Below are 23,365 nucleotides of genomic sequence, written 5' to 3' on the forward strand. Positions count from 1 at the left end.
AATATTGGACTTAATGGTTCTGGAAGGTGGGTGATTTCTGGGCATTGGGATTTTTAAAGACTTCCAAGTGACTCTAAAATACAGCAAAGTTTGAGAGCCACTATCTAGAGCAGGGGTCTCAAACTCGCGGCCCGTCCACCAATTTTGTGCGGCCCGCAGACTAATCAAACTTCGTGGATTAGTCTGCGGGCCGCACAAAATTGGTGGGCGGGCCGTGTGTTTGAGACCCCTGATCTAGAGGATTATTTTCAAAAGCTGGAGTTCACTACCAGTCTCACATTGAGCAAGGTTTGTAAATGAGATATGAAAATTTAGCCTTCAAAACGAAGACACATACAAAATCCCATTACAAGAATAAATAAAGTAAAGTAACCGGTTCAATGCCAGTCTGTAAATTTTTTCTTTCAAGGCTATGCAAGATATGTATTATTATTTAGAGTAGAGCTTTTTAAGCAATTTATTGTATTAAATATGTGCATTCCTAGTTGTTACGGGAAAGTTAAAAAAAAAAAAAAAGACATGGTAGTCCTTGCCCTTACAGACCATAGAAATACTTGGGCATATTTCATAACTAACAATCAAGTATAAATGCCAATTTGAAGTGCAAATTGAATGTACTGAGTCAGTGGAGAAAGAAATCACATGTACTCAAAGTGACAGTTAAGACTATCAAAAACAGGATAGAACTTTGGTCTTTAAGGATCAATTAGAAATAGAGTGTATATAGAACATGTAGGTAGGCAGATCTCAAGGGAGAAAAGACACAAAGATCTTTGGGGTTTTTTGTTTTGTTTTCAGGGAGAACTGATAATATACAAGACAGAGAACCTTTCTCATTAAATGGTCCCTCATCTGAACTACATGTCACTGAAAATGACTATTTTCTCAGTTTTCCCAAGGACGATCCATAACTGGTACATTCTTGAAGCACAGGACAGATACAGAAGAAAAGGTAATTCATTATATTGGGTTGGGGAATAAGTTCGTAGCGTTTTTACCGAAGACTTTTATTTAAACAAAAAACAATAATTATATCAATAAGTTAATCAATTATATATTCGCCGTTGCTGTTTACAACCTCTTCCCACCTCTCGACCAATTTGTTGATGCCGTTCCGCCAAAAATCGCCTGGTCTGGTGTCAAAGAACTTGTTGAGCCAGTTTTTAAGGACCTCTTTGTTATCGAAGGTAACGCCCTTCATATGGTTTGACAGGGAGCGGAAAAGATGGTAATCGGTGGGTCGGTGCAAGGTCCGGAGAATACGGCTGAAGGACCTCCCATTCGAGCTCTTAGAGTGCGGCTTTGATGACTTGTGCAACATGGGGCCTGGCGTTGTCGTGAAGGAGTATGGTTTGACCATGTCGATCAGGTCTTTTCAGTCGAATAGCCTCATTCATGTGGTGTAGCTGGGCAATGTAGAGCTCCTTGTTGACCGTGGCATTCTTTTCGAGCATTTCCCAGTGCACCATGCCCTCCCAGTCCCACCAAACACATATCATGATCTTCTTTGGATGAAGGTCCGGCTTGACTCTCGGCTTTGGCATATCTCCTGGAGCCACCCACTCCTTTCTTTGCTTCATATTGATGTATAGGCACCATTTCTCATCTCCCGTGACGATTCGGTACAAAAAGCGCTGTTTATGACCGCGTGTTGCTCGATGGCGGGCGAGATGCTGAGAAGCAATTTGAAGGCGACTTTCTTTGTTTTTTTCGTTGAGCTCGTGAGGCACCCAGGCTCCCAATTTTTCGGTAAATCCCATTGAATGAAGGTGATTGAGAATTGTTTTATGATTGCAGTTCATTTTTTCTGCCAATTCACGACTGGTTTGGCAACCGTTCTCCTTCAAAAGTGACTTGAGATGTTCTTCATCGAATTCAGAAGGCCTTCTGCTGCGGGACGTGTCATCGACGTCAAAGTCGCCATTTTTGAACTTTGCAAACCATTTCCGTGCTGTAGACTCGCCTATGACACCTTCTCCATACATGTCGCAAATGTCCCAGGCTGCTTCGGCAGCTTTTTGACCTCGATGAAAAGCAAAGAAGAGCAGGTGTCGAAAATGTTGATTTTTGCCTCCTGGGTATTCCATTTCTAAGCCTCAAAACTAATAAAAAATTAAATAACTCAAAAATACAATTAACATAGTTTTGTAGAGCAGAAAGAGTTTTATCGAATGAATACTTACCCTTTGCCAAACAGCAAACAAATCGTTATAAAAGAAGAAAATATAAAAACGCTACGAACTTATTCCTCAACCCAATATATATAATGGATGCCCTGGGTCACTGGCTCTCACTTCCCATGACTCAAGGAAGGCTTATTAACACAGAGACCGCTGAGCTCCACCACTACAGTTTGACTCTGGCGTAGGGCGCAAGAATATGTATTTTTAACAAATTCCTAAGTGCAGTAGATACTGCTGGTATAGAAATAACACCTTGAAAATAGTTCACCAATCTTTCATATCAAAACCAGTCTGTGTTACTAAATTTGAGTAATCTCTTGGTAAACTAGATCAAATGTTTAATGAAATATTTTCAACAATGGCACATTAGCAATATATTTTCAAGACTTAATTCTCTAGTGGTATTCTGGTTAAGAAAAGCCAATATAAGGTGTATTTTCATTATCATTTTGAAAATCTATTCATACTTGTCTGACCAGGCATTGGAGTAATGGATGGAGCATCGGCCTGGACGCTGAGGACCCAGGTTCAAAACCCCAAGGTCACTGGCTTTAAGCACAGGCTCATCCAGCTTGAGCGTGTCTCACAGCTTGAGCATAGGGTTGCTGGCTTGAGCCTGGGATCATAGACGTGACCATGTTCACTGGCTTGAGCCCAAGGTTGCTGGCTTGAGCCCAAGGTCGCTGGTTTGAACAAAGGGTCACTGGCTCAGCTGAAGTCCCCCAGTTGACGCATGTAGGAGAAAGCAATCAATGAACAAGTAGGGGCCACAGCTATGAGTTGATGCTTCTCATCTCTCTCCCTTCCTGTCTCTCCCTCTCTCTGGCTCTAGCTCTTGCTGTCTCTCTTGCAAAAAAATAAAAGCCTATTCATACTCTTTAAAGTAAACATAGAAAACAAAGACCAGTAGGTAAAAGCAGCATCACTCTTACTCCATTCATGACAACCTTGTTTTCTTTACTAGTTTTCTCTTTAGAAATAAATGGAGTATTCTTCACTGTAACATACCGTACATAGGAATGTATGCAAACACTGTACCAACCTATACATGTCATGGAGGTCAAAAGGCATGGCCATTCATTCAAATGTGGCATGCTAGAGAAATAATTCTTCTCAGGCTCCTATAAAAAGACAGAAGTTCTGTCTACTAATAGTACCAAAGGGTGGTTTCACCAATCCTTTCATATCAAAACCAGTCTGTGTTGTTAAATATGAGTGATCTCTTTGTCAATGACCAAATATTTAATGAAATATTTTCAATAATGGTATGTTAGCAATATATTTTCCAAGTCCTTTCATTTCTGAGAATATTTTTCCTTTATATTTATACTAAATGACAACTTGATGGGTAGAAAACTCTTGGGTCAGAACTACTTTATTTTACAACTTCCTCAACCCACTGATTCCTGGCACTTAGTATAACAGTCTAAAACCAGCTGATTTATGTTCCTTTATACACACCCTATATTTACTAACCACCCCTCCACTGCCATTCCTTGGCCTGAACAGTTAATTTTCCTTAAAACTTGTAATTAAAAAAAATTTTTTTTAAGTGAGCTTTTATCTAGGTATGGATCTCTTTTCACTGATTTTATCTGGAATGCTGTGTGTCCTTTAAGTATACATACTTCAGGTTTGAGAGTTTTTGGTTTTTAATTAAATAAAATCATCTTTAATTATACCTGACCATCATTTCTGTACCAACTATCCTAATTTACTTTCTACAGAGTATTTATCATTCTTTTGTTAGGTTCCCTGGATCTTTCACATTCATTACTTCACAGATGTTTGTTCTCATCATTTTTACGTTGATCTTTTTTTGGTGAGAGCTTCTCAAGTTTGTCCTCCACAGATTTAACTTCATATATATATTAAGTTTGACTCTTTCTAATCGATTGCTTTCGAAGTGGAATGTCAGTTCTGCTATTGCACTTAGTTTCCAGTCATCTTTCCTTATGTTATCTGGTCCACCTTTCGACCTGTTAACCTCTGATGTGAGCGTGTTGTCTCCTTGTGGGTTGTTTTTCCTATTTTGTTAGGGTCACATCTTTTCACATGTCAATAAGTATGCCCAATGTTTTTTGCTTTTACTTTTCCCCCTGGTTCCTTTTACACTCAGAGCAGCTCCTCCTTCAATGCTTCAGATCATTTTCCTTACCCTTGTTCTTCAATATTTTTTCAGTGAGCTCTTAATTTTCCCCATGTTAACACTTTCTTGACCAAAAAAAAAGGCACAATCAACTCATGCTCCATATTGTCACCAAGAAGAGAAGCACAGACTGTCCTTGATCCTGCTTTCTAACCAGAGCTGCTAGTGGAATCCACAAAATGATGTGCCAGCTCCAATTCCCACTGACCAACAGGCTTCTTCTAGTCCAGTTCCACTAGGAAGCGAGGGGACTTCTTCTATTTCCACTGACTAAATCTCTGAAACACTGGAACAAGTGAAAGTTTTAAATTCTACCCTTTGGCCTCATATTACCTAGCTAAATCCTACCTTTTCCTGCCATGAAGACTCACTCTGACTTCTCACTTCTTTAAAGGTCTGTCTTTGTTATACTCAATGTCATATAATTTACCACTTGTCTGTAATTATTTCATGTTTTTTCTGACTCCATATCAAGTTAGTCAAGGCCAGTGACATTTAAGACTTCTTTGTAATAGCACAGACTCAAAATAATTTTGTGAACTGATAGAAATGTAGTTTCAGAGAACTTCCTAAAACAGCCAAACATTTTCACTAAGGTAAGATTTTGTGCAATAGATACAATTTAGGCAACCATATCCCCACTATTCAGAGTGCAAAAAACACTCAATTTTCAGTTTCTCTTCTGAAGCTGTTGGAAGCAATCAGTTTACTTATAAGTAGAAAAGGGGCTCTTCATTAAAAAAAAAAAAAAAAAAAGATTCAATGAGTTCTACTGGTTAAAAAACTTGTTAATTCAAGAAGCACCTAACATAATTAAGAACATTTTCTTTGGGTGGAGATAGTCTAAAAGTGCTATAAGTAAAAATTGTATTCCAAATCTACAAGGTTCTAAAATTGAAACATAATTTTGTTCCAACAAATTTTATTGTATTATATGAATTGCTTCTCTTCCATTTAATAAACTTATTTCTAATATAATTAACATATTAACGATTAGAAGAGTCTTCTTACCCCACCCATTGTAATTCCATGAATAAGTGCAACAAATGGTTTCTGGAAGGAACCTAAAAGAAAAAGAGCTATATTTAGTTGCGATGTTTACTCAGTTTTCCCCCAAAATTGCTCACCTGAACTCTGAGTATTTTCCGAAGGAAATTTTTACAAGAGATATCAAGGTAGACTAAATGTATAGCTTGTAAAATGTTTGTTTAAAAATGTCAATCCATTAACAATCCTAATCATCTGCTCATTGTCATTTAACAACTCAATACTTCAATTTGAAACAAATGAGTGACGTCAGAGAAATGGCAGCGTGAAGAGATACTCCCGATCTTTTCCCTTGAAATTTCAACAAATTCTACAACTATACCCTGATATGTTCACAGAGATGAACCTGAAATATACACACACCAGAAAGACAAAGGTAGGACTGGGCAAGAAGGCGGGCCAAAGCTAGAATCTGCTCACAGAAGAAAAAAAGCAGCCAGAGGACTGAGTCTTTCTCTTTCCTCCCAGACCTGAGGGAGAGAGGCACAGTTGGCACAGGCTTTGTCTCAGAGCCAAGCCAGGAGAAGAGGAGAGTCTGGGGGGAAGGAGCTGAGATAGGGGCTACGACCAAGAATGGGAGCAGGGCCGTTTCCGACATGTGCCACACCCGTGATTGTAGGCACTGGGCACACACAAAGTCTGTGGTGCTTTCCAAAAACTGCGTGTCAGTTTGAAACAAATAAAAGCCTTGTTTTAATTCAGCTATTGAGAAATATAATAACTGCCTTACAAGCCACTGATGTTTATACACACAGCTGTATTCTAGATAATGTAACTGGTTTTCTATACCTCTAAAGTAGTAACGGGACACAAAGAGAAGTGTAGCACAAAGGAAACAGCACGGACTGGAAGTTGGAAGATCCAGATTGTATCCTTGGTTTTGGCATTCACTGGCAATTCAACTATATTTAATAGATATACTGGCATTAGGCATAAATGCACATATTTATGTGTGTATATATACACACACAAGTTACATGCATGTCATATACGTGTGTATCATATAAACAATATATAGCTAAGTTTCCTCATCTATTACATGACAAGACAATATATGGCCTTAGAAGTTCCTTCCACCTGAAAAATCCTGTGAACTTTTACTCTGTTCCTTTCCTCTAGGAGAGGGAATTGCTGGCAAGATAACAAAAATGTAAATTACTGAACTTCTGTTAGTCTGCTGCCAGTATTACACTCTTTACAAAGACCGATATAAAACTACAGTTTTGATCCATCTAGCAATTCCATAAATAACCTTAATTTGCTAAACAGGCCACCAAAGCACAAAGCCATAATTTCACATTCATAAGGATTTCCACAGCCTTCAATTTTGAACTATACTTCCCTAGAAACTACGGAAAATATTTTCTCTATTGATCAAAATGGAGATATATACACACATACCATCTCAGTTATAGATATAGTTTAGATATAAAATATTAGAAGCTAATTGATGCAGGACATAAAGCCAGAATTTCTCAAGTTCCTTACTGACTAAAATGCAATTACAATGTGCAGAAATATAACTTGAAGGCTTTCTCTCTATATATTAACATTTTACCAAACTCTTTTCAAACTACCTAGAACTCTGGTTTTCCATCTCCTTTTATTTAGTATAGAACTACACTGTCCTAAATAGTAACCTGAAGCTAAATGCAGCTATTTAAATTACTTATGATAATATAAAATTTCAAGTTCAGTTTCTTGATCACACTAGCGGCTATTGACTAGCCTCACTTCCAGTGTCCATTAGCTACATGTGGCTAGTGGGTATCATATTGGACAACACAGATATAGAATATTTTAATCACTGTAGAAAATCCTAATGAACAGTGCTGGTACAAATTTTTAGAATGAAGAAAACATTCTAAGTAAATTTGATATGTACAATTTTAGACTTAAAGAAGTGAGACATGTCCATTCAACTTGGCTCGCTGAGATAAAATGGAAAATAGCCTCATTCCCCCTGCCTACTTCAAAGACATAGAAATTCTAAAAAAGATAAATTTTAATGGATATCTAAGTTCAAAACTAAACAAAGGAAATCTTCAAACCAGAAATAAATAAGAAACTCGAGTCAATTACTGAGTGGAAGTGACAGTCAAAGATTATGTGTGAATATGTATGTATTTGTTTTCAGTTTGGAATTCTGGACCACATTATCTTTCACAATGGGCTACCTACACAGAGCCTCATGTTAGGAAGAGCTATTCAATACGTAAAATATGACTGAAAAACTCTATCTGCTAATCCAGCAACTCATTTAAATTCCTGCCAGGAGAAGAGAGAAGTCAGAGAAAACAGATGTTCAAGCACTGCATAACTACCACCACCAGTACAACAAAACAAACAGAACAAAGCATCCCTAACAAATCTGTAATAGGAGTAACACCTGTAACCTGGTTAAAAGTGTCTACAAAAAGATTATACTAGCCCTGGCCGGTTGGCTCAGTGGTAGAGCGTCAGCCTGGCATGCAGGAGTCCCGGGTTCGATTCCCGGCCAGGGCACACAGGAGAAGCGCCCATCTGCTTCTCCACCCCTCCCTCTCTCCTTCCTCTCTGTCTCTCTCTTCCCCTCCCGCAGCGAGGCTCCATTGGAGCAAAGTTGGCCCGGGCGCTGAGGATGGCTCTGTGGCCTCTGCCTCAGGTGCTAGAATGGCTCTGGTTGCAACAGCGCAACGCCCCAGATGGGCAGAGCATCGCCCCCTGGTGGGCGTGCTAACAAATAAAATTTTAAATGCATTCCCATGCACATCAAAAATAAGATATCACTATAATTATTCAACAGTATAATAGAACTCCTAGTCAAAATATAAGAAAACTCATAAATTTGAGGATTAGAAAAAAAGATGAGAAAAAAATTATGTGCGGATGATAGAACTGCCTAGTAGAAAAGCTGAGAGAGGCTATATAAATATCATTAGAATAAATAAATTTCAGCAGGGTTGCTGGCTATAATAACAAAATATTAAAATCAAAAGCATTTCTATATGCCAGAAATGGCCAATCACAAATGTAACAGGAATATTACCTTTAAATGTAGTAACAAAAAAACATAAGCTATTGATACTAAGAATAAAAAATTTTACAAAAGGAAGCTCCTCATGGAGAAAATTATAAAACTTATGAAAGGAAATGAAAGGCAAACTTCTAAAAATGTTCTAACTGGTTTATGGTGATACTTGCACAAGTTTACTAAGAATTATTGAACTATACACCTAAAATGGTGAACTTTATAGTGTATAAATTGTAATTCATAAATTTTTAAGTCTTCTGCATGAATATACAAAGTGATATGCCACATTCATGGATGGGAAGACTCAATATCAGAAATGTTAATTCCTCCAAAATTAATCTAAAATTCATTATCATTCCAATCAAAATCTCAATAAAATCTTTTGTGGAACAGGACAAAATAACTCTACAATTCATATTGAAGATCAAGAGTCCAAGAGCAGTCAAGGCAATTATAAAAGAAAACAAGGACAAATTGTCCTAGCATATAGAGACATATATTAAAGCTCTAATAATTTTGACACTGTAGTTTCAACATAAGCACAAATAGATTGATAAATAAAGTAGCCCAGAAATAGACCTGGTCATATATAAGAACTTGATATGTAACAGAGGTATCATTAAAATCAGTGAGGAAAACATATATTTTTTAATAAGGAGTATGGCCACATCTGACTTTCTAGCTGGAATATAAAAGTTAGATGTCATGTACAAAAAAATTTCAAGACTTAGCGAGTATAAAGAAACAATATATTCAAATGATTACAAGAAAATGAGAACATCTTAATAACCTTAAGTGTTTTTTCTTCAAAGCAAAAAAAGCAGAAATCACAAAGAAAAAAAAAGACTGGATACATTTCATCCCATCAAATAAAAACCTGTATACTGAAAGATAACACAACAAACTGAGAGAAATGGACTTGTCATAGGTATAATCTACAAAAGTGAAGAATCCAGAATACAATAAGACCTACAAAGTCAGAAAGACAAAAAATCCAACAGAAGGATGAACAGAGGATAAAACTGAAAATAAAATCTAAATGCTTAATTAACATAAGAAAACACTATCTACTTTCCCATTGTTCAATGAAATACAAACTAAAGCCACAATAAAATACTGAACATGTAAGTTAGTAACAATAACATGATAGAAAGAATGGGTAGAAAATAAAGTCTTGGACTTTAGAGAAGAATTTGGAGGCCCTGGCTGATTAGCTCAGTCAAAGTGTGGTCCCAAACATCAAGGTTGAGAGTTTGATTTCCAGGCAGGACACATACAGGAAGCGACCAATAAATGTACAAGTAGCAGAACAAAATGAATGCCTCTCTGCCTCTTCTTCAATAAAATCAATCAATTAAAAAAAAAAGACTTTAGAAACTCAAGATGTATAAACTATGGTACATCCATTCTTCTTCTATTATTTTCTAGGAAACTTTTGCACCTGGACATGAAGGGGGGGGGGGGATACATATAAAGGAACCACAATCTGTACTAGTAAAATAATTTTTTTCTTTCATTTCTCTTTTTAGGTGAGAGGGAGACAGTGAGACTCCCACATGTGCCCCAACTAGGATCCACTCACAGCAACCCCATGTGGGGCTGATGCTCAAGTACTGAGCTATTTTTAGCATCTGTGACTGACCACTCAGACCAATCAAGCCATCTTCAGTGCCCGGGGCTATACTCCAACCAACTGAGCCACTGGCTGCAGGAGGGGAAGAGGGAGAGAGGGGGAGAGGGTGGAGGGGAGAAGCAGATGGTCACTTCTCCTGTGTTCTGACCTGGAATCAAACCTGGGACGTCCATACGCCAGGCCGACACTCTCCACTGAGCCACTGGTGAGGGCCAGTAAAAAATTTTAAATCTAAAATATCCACTAATGCAGAATAATGTAGAATATATTCATAATACTGAATACTAAGGAACAGTACAGTCCGTTTATTCAAAACTGAAGACATAATTCATAAAGACTACTATTTATGTAAATTTCAAAACCACAAAGTAACGCTATTTTTGCGCATAAATAAGTAGTAAAAATATAGAATATCATCTAGCAGGGTAACTACAAATTAATGACAATAATTGCTTCTGGGGAGAAAAAGAAATGGCACTGAGGAAGGTTAAAAAGTAGGCTGAAGTAGAATTTTAAAACCTAGAATTTTATTTCTTTTATATAAATTGTAAAACAACAAGCAAAAATAAAACACTGATACCTATTCATTCTGGGCTGGTGGGTACTTACAGTATTATTCCTTGTATTTTAACATTTGAAACACATGCTTGATAAAACTAATTCACTTCATCCCAAAGTTCCTCAAGAATTAGGAAATGATATCTCTTTATACAAAAACAAAACAAAACAAAACAAAAAACCCAAGACCCACATTTTTTGTTTTCCAAGAAAGCCAACCAGGTGATCAGAATTGTTTTCATATTGATTCAAAGACAAATGGTAGGTAAGTGCAGCCTACTAATATAAAAGTGCAAATTGTTTAGAAATGGGCAGTTAAACGAGTTTAATCAAATTTATTTATGCCTGCACACAGTATATAAAAATGTTAATTAAGAGTGTATATTGATTATATTCTAGTTTTTTAGCAAGAGAGAGAGAAAGAGTGACAGACAGGAAAGGAGAGAGATGAGAAGCATTAACTCATAGTTGCGGCACCTTAGTTGTTCATTGATCGCTTTCTTTTATGTGCCTTAACCAGTGGGCTCCAGCCAAGCCAGTGACCCCTTACTCAAGCCAGTAACCCTGCACTCAAGCTGGTAAGCCTGTGCCCAAGCCGGATGAGCCTGTGCTCAAGCCAGCAACCTTGGGGTTTCAAACCTGGGTCCTCAATGTCCCAGGCTGATGTTCTATCCACTGCAAAACTGCCTGGTCAGGCTGATTATATTCTTAATAATTCATACTGAGCTGCTTTTCTTGATTCCATTTTCAAAGCTTTCAACACAGCATACATACCAATGGCATTGTTTAGCATATATTCTTCTCTGAAGAAAGCCTGAGTTAACTTCTGGTTTCCCTTTGCAACTTCTGAGATCATTAGCAAAAAAAAAAAAAAAAGAAGAAAACAAGTATTACAAATCAAAAAAAAGTTTTCTAGTCAGTACAGTCTAATACATTTAAAATATTGTGATAGTACCAGAAGAAACTCTAGAATGATTTGTTAACGTTTGAAACTGTCCATGCCACAGACATATTATAGTTAATCCTAGATCTGTAGTCCAATGTCAAAACTTTAAGGCAAAAATTCTTAAGAACTTCTTACAAAGTGTTACTTAAATTAGAAGTTATATATTGCTACAAAGTGCATCTTCTTTTGACTGTTTTCTGTAGCACCTGAATAAATATTTGAGATATACATTTCCTATAGTAATATATCTTAATACAAAAAATATTTTATATATTTATATATATTTATACACATATAATATATATTATATGTATGCATATACATATATAATATATAATATATATACCCATACACAAAGAAATATATATTCCATCTAGTTAATATTTCTGCCACATTCATTTCACCATGAAACACTTATTTAGCATCTACTAAGTATAATGATCTGTTTCACGTTCTGTAAATAACAAGACAGCAATATAAGATGGCAGCCCTAAAGTTCAGACTAATGAGAAAGAAGATTACTAAAACACAGTCTTAGTGCTATGCTCACTCTAAGGTTGAGCGCTGTGGGATGGGAGCAGGAGAGATATAATTAGAAGGCTTCCCAGAAGACATAGTCTGAGCCAAGTCTGAATAGTGACTTCCTAGAAAGTGAAGAGGGGAAAGTTTTGAATAGAGAAAGGAGTACCTACCAAGGCCAATAGGTAAGAAAAGAAAATAAAAAAATAAGTAGTTTTAAAAGACTGAAAAGACCAGTAAAAAGTGAGGCTAGAGAGGTAAATGAGATAGTAATATCTTTATTTATCAATAAAGTAAAAGGAAATATATCTTCTCAAAGATGTTGCTACAGCATGCTACTGCCTGGCTTAATAAAAAGGTGCTCAGTAAATAATCTGAATTATAAATACTAGCAAATGGTTTCATTTCTATTGCAATTATATTATCCAAAGTTTCTATCTACTGCATTCTTACTGTAGTCGATGTCAACACTGCTATCAGGCCATTCTCTTCCATATATACACTGCAAGTTCATATGCCTTTTCCTGTCTTTAAGTCCTATAAAAAGTATCTACTAAAATACAAATTAAATATATAATATACATGTTTCTTCTTTTATAGGAGTTACATAAAAATTATTGACTTTTTTTTATAGAGTTTTAGACTAACTCTAGCACTCTGATATCTTCTTTTAAAATGTTCCAAATGTTGACCTCTTTTCCTGGTTTTTAAAAGAAAGATTTAACCTCTTTTATCATTCTGAAGTTTTCCCTGATATATACCTCCCAAAAAACTCTCATTCATTGTCTTTTATTCAGTCCTTCTCATTACTTACCAATTCTAAAAGGAAAAGAGTATAAACTGTATTGCATGTTGAAGCTCTTTTACATCAAAGATCTTAGATTTCCTTCTAATCTTATGCTAACCAATTATTTGCATATAAAGTAAAATTAAATGACATACATCATATCATTAAAAATCTTTTTCCTGAGTACCCACTAATTGTCTTCAACTAAAATTTTTAAATAAATAAATTTCCTGCCCTGGCCAGTTTGCTCAGTGGTAGGGCATTGGCCAGGCTTGTGGATGTCCCAGTTCGATTCCCAGTCAGGGCACACAAGAGAAGTGACCATCTGCTTCTCCGACTTCCTCCCCTCCTCCCTCTCTCCCTCTTTCTCTCTCTCTCTGTCTCTCCCCCTACTGCAGTCATAGCTTGACTGGTTCAAACACATCAGCCATGGGCTCTGAGGATGGCTCCGTGAAGTCTCTGCCTCAGGCACTAAAAATAGCTCAGTTGTGAGCATGGTCCCAGCTGGGCAGAGCATCAGCCCCAGATGGGGGTTGCCGGGTGGATTCAGGTCAGGGTGCATATGGGAGTCTATCTCTCTATCTCCCCTCCTCTCAATTGGAAAAAGAAAGAAAAAATACATTTCCTGCCTGACCTGTGGTGGCACAGTGGATAAATTGTGGACCCAGAATGCTGAGGTTGCCAGTTCAAAACCCCGGGCTTGCCCAGTCAAGGTACATGCGGGAGTAACTACTGCAAGCTGATGCTCCCCAGTCCTCCCCCTGACTTTCTCTCCTCTCTCTAAAATTAACAGTAAAAAAAAAAGAAGAAGAAGAAGAAGAAGAAATGACATTTCCTGGAATTGAAATCCATTGCTTTATTTCATGTAAACCAGAATAATTTCAGAATTTGTAACTGTATTTCCAAACATCAATATAAAGTTAGGCCTTTACGCAAAAATAGCTCATAGTCAGAAAAAGCTAAAATCAATTTGTAAGGCTCTGCCTGTCTTTAAATTGATAAGATCATACTCCAGAGGAAAGGTTAATTCCAGGCTGAAATACAGTGTTTTAAAAATATTCATTTTGTGGGCAAAACAAATTCAAAAACAATTCAGTTAACAAAGCAATCTAAGCTACATAAAAATTTAAACTGTAATTTTAAGACTTTATTTTTTCTTTAAATAGGTATTAGAAATTATGTCCTGAATCAATCTTGTTTCTTTCTATTCCAAATGTCATGGTTTACATAAACTTGTAAGTTTAGTAAATAGATCAACCCAAACATGACTGTCTTACCACAGCATAAATCATATATATACAAAATAAAAAACAAGGAAAAACCACACCGGCACACTATCAATCCCATAAGAAACAAAATACAAAATGTAAAAACAGTTCTCAGTATATATAAAATATTGACAACCAAGTAGGGATAACATTGATCCTGAGAGCAAACATTTCTTCGCTTAGTAAAATGTATAAGGCAGACTGACCTTAACAATTAGAAAGATAAGGACAGAGGTGGGATTCAAATAATTTAACAATGGTTCTCTGCTTTAGTGACTGTTTTAAGTATAAAAAAATTATATATCAAAAGGTAGCTTATTATTTCATGCATTTAATTCTTAAATAAGAATAAAAGAGGTAAGCAAAACCAGATTATGTCCTATGAAAAAGTTTTAAAATATTAATAAAAAACAAATACCTGACAAAAAACAATAAAATTATTATTTAAGATATTTCCATATTGCTTCTTGATTAGCATCCTCACTTATAATTTTTTTCACCTATGGATGGAATGAACATTACTATGGGCACTTAGAATACGCTGTTGCACAGATGAACTTTTTAAAAAAAGAGTAAAGAATGTTAATCTGTGATTTCCACATTGAGTGGCTGCCCAGGCACCCACCTTAAAGAGAACCCTAATTACAAGTGCTATTTTAACAACCAGTTTGCCAAATTCAACAAAAAATTAGGTATCGGTTCCACCGAACTAGTGCGAACCAGTTGAATCTCACCACTGGATAAGGAGAATCTTTTTATTTATCTCAGCATATAACACTACAATCGAATATTATAATTAAGTACATTCTGAATTTAGAATCATGAACAGTGGGAAAGCACAGGTAAAGTCATGGAAATAAGTGAGAGCATGTCATATTTGGAGAACAGCAAGTCACTCAACATGGCTAGATTGTCAGATTATATGACAAACTGAACTCCTTAATATCAGCTATTCTAAAATAGGAAATAGACTCACATACAACAGGATATTCTGTATGGAATAATTCAGGGAAACAGACAAGATATCTGAAGGGCATATACCTAATTATTATTTAAAATTTTTTTTATTTTTCAGTTACAGTTGGCATACAATACTATGTTTAAACACCTAGTGATTAAACATTAGATAACTTACTAAGGTGATCATCCCTATAAATCTCATAACCATCTGACACCGTACACAGGCATTAAAATATTGACTGTATTCCCTATGCTATACTTTATATCCCCGTGACTATTCTGTAACAACCAATTCATACTTCTTAATCCCTTCACCTTTCCAACCAACTCCCCAACTCCCATCCTACCTGGCAACCATTCATATGTCCTCTGTAGCTCTGAGTCTGTTTTGTATGGGTTTTTTTTTAAATTAACTATTCTCATTCTTTCTAATATTACCTAAAAAAGGCAAGTCTCTAAATTTTGTCTTTTTCTAAGTTAACTACACAAGAATATAATAACTTCAAAAGAAAAACACTCTAAAAATTAACAAATTATGAAGGACTGCAAAAATTTGTCAATGCTTTTATCAGCTCTATTGAGGAGAAAAAGCATTTAGGTGAGAGGAAAAAAAGTTTTTACCTACGATATCACCCCCAGCACAGAAAGCCTTTTCACCAGCTCCCTTTATAATGATCAGGAAAGTTTCAGAATCTTGTTCCCACTTCTAAAAAGAAAATGGGATAAGCATATTACAACTTCAAACTTACACAGACACACACATATACTACATACGTATTATGTACAGACAGACATAGTACACTATATAGATATACTACTTTTGCCCCACCTGTATATATATCCATATATATTAAAGCATAGGCTTTATGAAGCACATCCAGGAGAATGGATCCCAACTTCATTTTTTTTGACATAAATTAAAGGCTATTCCAATAAAGTTGCAGATGAATATATTTTGTGATCCAAATTTCATTATGGCATCTGAAATCTTTGCCATGACAAATTTTGAGCAAGGTAACAAAGAAATTATGGGCTTAATAGTACTATATGTTACATATGCTTAGAAATCTGGTGAACAAATCAATCCAAAGATTGTTGAAAAACACAGCAATAACCTTTCTACTGTGGTGACATAGGGCTCTGTCCTACTGGCAAATTTGTAAGTAACAGTGAAAACACAGAGATCAAATCTGGAGGTGATGTGGGGTTGAGAAAGACAGAAAAATTAAGAGGCTCTATAAATTCTACACTTGAGAATAAAAATATAGCCCTGGCTGGTTGGCTCAGCAGTAGAGCATCAGTCTGGTGTGTGGAAGTCCTGGGTTTGATTCCCTGTCAGGGCTCACCATCTGCTTCTCTACCTCCCTCCCTCCCTCTCCCTTTCTCACAACCATGGTTCAGCTGGAGCAAGTTGGCCCCTGGAGCTGAGGATGGCTCCATAGCCTTGCTTCAGGTGAAATGGCTCAGTTGCCAAGCAACAGAGCAGTGGCCCCAGATGAGCAGAGCATCGCCCCCTAGTGGGCTTACCAGGTGGATCCAGTAGGGGTGCATGTGGGAGTCTGTCTCTCAGCCTCCCCACCTCTCAATTAAAAAAAAAATAAATGGCCTGATCAGGTGGTGGCTCAGTGGATAGAGTGTCGAACTGGGATGCGGACGACCCAGGTTCGAGACCCCGAGGTTGCCAGCTTGAGTGCAGGCTCATCTGGTTCGAGCAAGGATCACCAGCTTGGACCCAAGGTCGCTGGCTCGAGCAAGGGGTTACTCGGTCTGCTGAAGGCCCCTGGTCAAGGCACATATGAGAAAGCAATCAATGAACAACTAAAGTGCCACAACGAGAAACTGCTGATTGATGCTTCTCATCTCTCTCCATTCCTGTCTGTCTGTCCCTATCTATCCCTCTCTCTGTCTCTGTAAAAAAAAGAATAAAAATATAAATGCACAAGGAAGAAATGTAGCTGGACAGCTGTGGTTGTCCAAAAGGTTAATGCAATACTGGACAATATATTAGTAGAAATACAGCATTCTAACATGGAAGTTTCTTCTTTTTCCCCTCTAGTCCAGCTCTAATCTGGAACACTTAGTTTATTCCTCTGTTATCACATACAGTATGTTTAAGGACATACTGTATAAAGTATTTCAAACAGACACAGCAAAAGGGAAGAGAGACTCATCAAATGAAGAATTAAGAAATAGGTAACTAGGGGAGAATTAGTATTTTTGTAACACCTATGTGGCTGACCGTATTAGGTACACTATTTTACTTCATCTTCACAACAATCCTATGAAATATTATCATCCCTATTCCACAGATAAGGCAAGTGAGACACAAAGTGATTAGCATTCCAAATATAAAATTAAGAATAGAAACCCAAGTTTCAAACACAAATAGTCTGACTTTAAGTTATGATTTTCCACTGCACCTGCAGTTCAATTAGTAGTAAAGGCTTTGTTGGTTCTTTTTTTTTTATTTTTAGTTTTTCCATTGATTTGAGAGAAAAAGGGAAAGAGGGGAAGAGGGAGGGGAATAAGGAAGGAGGGGATGAGGGGGGGAAGAGGTTAGAAGGGAGGGGGGAAGGGAGGGGGGAAGGGAGGGGGAAAAGGAGGGAGGAAGGGAGGGTAGAAGGGAGGGGAGAGAGAGAAGCATCAACTCATTGTTCCACTCAGTTGTTCCATTTAGTTGTACACTCATTGATTGCTTCTTTTACATGCCCTGACCAGGGATCAAACCCATGACTTCAGTGCACTGGGATGACACACTGTCCACTGAGCAACCCAGCCAGGGCCAGAACAGAAAAACTTCTGACCTTTACCAATAAAAGCTGGCCAAGCAGTTAAAAAAAGTTGCCTTCAAATTAAAAAGCTGTCATGTGGAAGCAGATTAGATTTGTACAATCACATCCAAGAGGTAGCACCTGCATCACTGGTTAAAATGTCAGAGAAATGAAGAATGGCAAAACAAGAAGGAACTCAGAACTATGAAAAGTGGAGTGGGCTATCTATGAGACAATGGACTCCCTTGTCACTAAGTGTGCTTCAGGTTAACCACATAGGGAAAGCACTAAAGATTCAAGAATCAATGGGGCTTGCACACTGATCACCAAAGTCCAATAAGTCTATGGGAGAGAATGCCAGAAATGTATTATTATGATATATACTGCTCACAAAAATTAGGGGATATTTCAAAATGAATATGAAGTGATAAAATATCACCTAATTTTTGAGAGCAGTATACTTTAAAAATAATCCATGTAATTGCTTTAAGAAAATTACAAACCTTTAGCTGTGGATAAATCTGCCGAATCATATTAAGAGTCAATGCATTCAGCGCCTTTGGTCTGTTTAGTGTTACCACTCCTGCACAACCTTTTCTTTCCAACAGAACTTCTGCAGCATCTGTGTGGCTGGACAGTCTCTGCGTAAACAAATAACTTTACAATAAAATTCATTAAGTTTTTGTCTCAAGCCAATATTGAAGCATATACATCAACTACAAATCTTTCATGCAATGTTAACAGTAACTAATCAAATGGATACCTAAGCACATATCACAAAGATTCTAAAGTTTAGATTCCAAAACAAACTATACATATCACTTAAATCTTTGAAATCCTATGTCTAAGTGAACTGGTTCAACTTGGGCTATAAAATACTCTGAAATCTTTTCATTAGTTACTGCATACCAAGCAATATATTGGGTACTTAGAAGACAAAGATGAATAGAGAGAACAAATAATTCAGACTAGAAAAGCTATCAACAACTTGGGGGAAAAAAAGTGAGCTGGGCCTTCATGTTTGCCAAGAAAAAGCAAAGCGGGGGAAGAATCCTAGAGAATGATATATGCAGAAACATTGCAATACATATTTGTAAAAATTAAGACATTAAACCTGAGTGGCATAAAGGCTGGATGAAGAAAGGAGTTATGGAAAAATAGGAAAAATAAGTAGTGTGAAGCTAGATTATAAAATGACAGATTTACATGTCATACAGTTGTGAAGAATTTGCCTATATGCTTATAAGGGCCTCACACACCAAAACTTAACCATCAGGTCTCACTGCTCATATACTGTAATATAGTACTGACTAATACAATACCCAGAGGCAAAGTGTTTTAAACTACATAGCAATTTCCCAAGTCTCTGCTAAACACAACTATCAGTGCCAATGGTACCATCTACTTAATACATTCCTTAGGACAATATTTAAACTTCACAAGGGAACAGTGCACAATGTAAAATTGAAAATCAGCTTAAATTTTTAACCCTTTGAGTAGTATGAACATTCATGTACGTCCTCGTGCCTCCTGACCATCCAAAGTATGATCGATTTATTTTAAAAATGTGTAAAGCAACATTAAAAGAAGGCAAATGTATGTTCTTCTTGTTTCCATAAATTGGTTATCAAACAAACATGATTTTAAGTTAATAAAACTGTAACTGGAACTAATTTTATTTTTTGAAAAAAAACTCACTCCCGGGGTTCAGCGAGCATGAAAAAGACTACTCAAAGGGTTAACGTTAACTGGAAAACACATATGTAATAACAAAAATCTATTAAGACTGTATTTTGACAGCATTAAGCAACATTTCTACACAATGTTTATAAAATCATGTTATATACTTAATGCTGGAGTTAATTTTATTGAAATTCATTATCAGATAAAAACTTAATTTATATTCACTTAAAAGGGTTACAAGAAAGGCTATTAAAAAACAAAAAACAATTATACTGTTTCAATTCAAATTAAAACTTAAAAGTATAATTATGTTAAGATATATTTTCAAACAAATTGACAACTACCAAAAAGTTTGATATCGTGTGATGTCTAGAGTCTGAAGAAGCAGACATACTGTGGGAGCATAAACTACTACAGCCTAGAAAAAACAATCTGACAACACACTTCTTTTAAGCATGCACACTTACACAGTAATTCTTGTTCCAGAAATTTACCCTACAGATATATTTTTGCACAGGCAAAACAAAGTACACAGGATAGTCACTGCAGTGTCATTTGCAATGGGAAAAGACTAGAAATGATCAGTGGAAGACTAAATAAATTATAGTCATTCATACAAATGCACGCTTTTAAATGGAAACTTTAAAAAAGAATAAGACAATATGGTGTAAAAAGGTGTGCTGTAGAACTGGACACCTGAAACCCGTGTAATTACATTAACCATGTCACCCCAATAAAATCAATTTTTAAAAAAAGAAAATTTACACCTTGGGGGAGGTAAAAAAAATGAGACAACTATCTCTCCATGCGCCGTTACAGAACAATCTCAAGTGCAGACACGCGACCCACCCACTGTGCACATGTATGCATACAAATTTATATAAAGACTATATCTCTAGATGAATACATATCTATAGAAAATGGTTGCTTCCAGGAAAGGGAATTGGGCATCTGAGAGAGAGAGGTAGGAAGACTTTACTGCAATGGCCCTTTGTACTTTTTGAATTTTGTACCATATATTAATATATTTACTACCTACAAAAAATATTTTAAATAATTTTCAAAGTGATAGATTAGGTTTAAAAGATCTGAGTTATATGCCTTAGAAAAATATATTTTTCATTTTCTTACCCTGAGGTTACCCTATATACTTCATTGCTAGAAATGCCACAAACCCAAGGGCCTCACCACTCTTTGCTTGGATCATTTTTCAGGGTTGTATTTGCTCAAGCAATTTGGAGGGAAAGTTAATGTCTTTTTTGGGCAGATAAAATATATTATGCTCACTTTATTAAAGATGGCGCTGCCCACATGGAAGCCGTCGCCCAGGTGATGGTATTGGTTGCCCTTCTTGCTTGGGATGGGCGTGATTATATTAATGTATAGGGGGCGGGCTGTGGGCAGGCAGGATCCTTGTAGCCTGGGGCTTGGTTTTGGGACTAAGCCTTTCCCACCCTTTTTGATGTGGGTGGTGCACTCTCATGAGCAGTGGTAGTCAACCTGGTCCCTACCACCCACTAGCGGGCATTCCAGCTTTCATGGTGGGCGGTAGTGGAGCAACCAAAGTATAAATAATAAAATAGATTTAACTATAGTAAGTTGTTTTATAAAGATTTATTCTGCCAAACTTAGTGAAAATCTGACATAAAGTACTTGGTAAATAATTACTATTATATGCTTTAACTTGCTATAACTCTGCTTTATAAATTTTATAAAGTAAAGTTACTTCCCTACTTTATAAATCACCATTACTGTGGAACCGGTGGGCGGTTAGAAAATTTTACTACTAACAGAGATACAAAAGTGGGCAGTAGGTATAAAAAGGTTGACTACCCCTGCTCATGAGGAATCCCATTATGCCTCAGATAAGTGACTTTGTATCAGAGACTTCCTTCTTTGTATATTGGATTAAAGGTTTTGGTTTCTACACTATAAAGTGGGGCAGACCGGGAGCTTGCTCTCTCTCGGTTCCTGAGATTAGCATTAGAGGGAGAGCAGAGAAAGGAGAGCAGATAAAGGCCACGTGGAGGAGAGGAGAAGTAGCCAAGATGGTGAAGTGAAAAAGGAGAAGCCAGTTTGTGCAGAGAAAAGGAGATGGGGAACAGAGGTGAATAAGGCTAGTGAACAGTGGGTTTTGGAGCCCAATGTGTTTTTACTGCCCACCGGGTGCAAGCTAGGATTAAAGGTAATGGCCCACCAGTTCTTGGCTCCATTGTTTCATTACCGTCTGTCCGAATCTAATGAGAATCTGCACTGGCCAGGCGGCTGTGATGGTGGCCATGGCAACTGGCCTTACAGTCTTCCTCTGGAAAAGGGTGGAGGCTTGCTTATAGCTTGCTATAAACAAGCAGGTTCCTCAAATTCAGTATTACAGTCCTTTAATACAACCCACTGCATATGCAGACATCCATCTGCAACCTCTAAGTTAACCCGGAGACTCGGAGGACATGCAGAGCCAGGAACACCATGATAATCAATGCTGCTCATTGTGTCACTAATAGCAAAGTCCTTTGTCTCAAATTCAAGAGTTTCATGTCTTCTGCCAGCATCCATTAAAATAATAGCAGGCTAACTATATGATTGTAATTGGGGTAAAATCAAACCCCAGACCCAATGTTGTCCAGCTATCCCAAAAGCCCTCCACCTTTCCCATACCAGTCACAGACCTTTCCCTCTCTACAAAAGCAACTATGGTCCTGGTTTTTATAATAAATGCAAAGTATCCATTCATAAATATGAGCTGTCCATTTTTTAAAACTGGATATATCTTTCAAGTCTTTTCATCTATAGGTTCTCCCTCTATCCTTTTATTTTCCTTACAATTTGTTTATAAAACAAACAAATAAAAGAAATAGGCCATTTAATCTGTAAATTTTCCTGGTATGGATTTTGCTACATCTGATACCTATTTATTTTTAACAGCTATGCATTCTTACATATCAATTTATCAGTCCCCTACTGATAAGGGCGGGGTAATTTCCATGTTTTGCTATTACAACAATGCAGGAATATCTTTCAACATGGATCTTAAAGTACTTAGATCAAGCATTTTTGCAGGACATTTACAGAAGCATAGAATACTATAGGATCTTCTACTGTTAATGCCACCAGAATAATGTAAATGAATGAATAAACAGATTTTTTTCCTACTTGAAAAATTCATGCCCTTCTAAAAACCTAAAAACAACTACTGGTTCATTAATCATTTTCATTCATGCAAAAAAGCAGAAGGGAAAAAGATGGAAATCTCCACTATAAGTGTCATTTATATATGTTAATTAAGTCTATAGAAAAAAATTAAGTATCTTTTCAGAAAACATCACAAACTTTTAACTAAAAGCCAGATAAAGTTTCTATTAAGAAAATTCATCACATTAGGAAAGATTATAGAGACTGCAGTCAGAAAAGAACTTTTCATACAACCCAAAGTGTTGGGGGTTGGAGGGGAGGGACAGAGGGTAAGGAGAAGGGAGAAAAGAAATGTTTCTAGCCAGAGCCATTATAGTCTAAAGGAGGAACAGAGATTTAAGGTAGAAAATTAAGATTTTCTTAAATCTTTATTGTATATTCAGGAAAGAACACAGGATCTTATTTACTTATATTTTCAAATATTTTTTTAAGCAATTAGAATAAACTGTTCCTTATTTTAACTTATCACTTAAGGTTTTTCGTGGGCACTATGCTAAGCAGTTGATACAGAAACTTTTTACTTAATCCTCAAAACAACCCTAGAAGTACTAGGATTTCCTTTCCAAGATAAGCCAACTCAGACCCAGAAATGTTAGATTACTTGCCTAGATACACAGCTGTGGGACAGGTCAGGGTTCAAACTTCGCTTTATTTCATCC

The 23,365-nt window shown here is 36.7% G+C and overlaps 1 protein-coding gene across 2 annotated transcripts in view; it reads right to left on the reverse strand.

Annotated features, from left to right (window-relative positions):
- HIBCH (3-hydroxyisobutyryl-CoA hydrolase) overlaps nt 1-23,365 on the reverse strand; it is an 82,509-nt gene that overhangs the window by 43,252 nt on the left and 15,892 nt on the right. For both annotated transcript variants that reach the window (XM_066346238.1, XM_066346237.1), the window contains 4 exons: nt 18,338-18,475; nt 15,685-15,769; nt 11,358-11,429; nt 5,344-5,396 (listed from right to left, as the gene is read on the reverse strand). In XM_066346238.1, coding sequence (XP_066202335.1) covers nt 5,344-5,396; nt 11,358-11,429; nt 15,685-15,769; nt 18,338-18,475 — 348 coding nt within the window. The remainder of the gene's footprint in view (nt 1-5,343; nt 5,397-11,357; nt 11,430-15,684; nt 15,770-18,337; nt 18,476-23,365) is intronic.

The sequence above is a fragment of the Saccopteryx leptura genome, chromosome 7 (assembly GCF_036850995.1).
Source record: "Saccopteryx leptura isolate mSacLep1 chromosome 7, mSacLep1_pri_phased_curated, whole genome shotgun sequence".
In the NCBI taxonomy this organism is placed as follows: domain Eukaryota; kingdom Metazoa; phylum Chordata; class Mammalia; order Chiroptera; family Emballonuridae; genus Saccopteryx; species Saccopteryx leptura.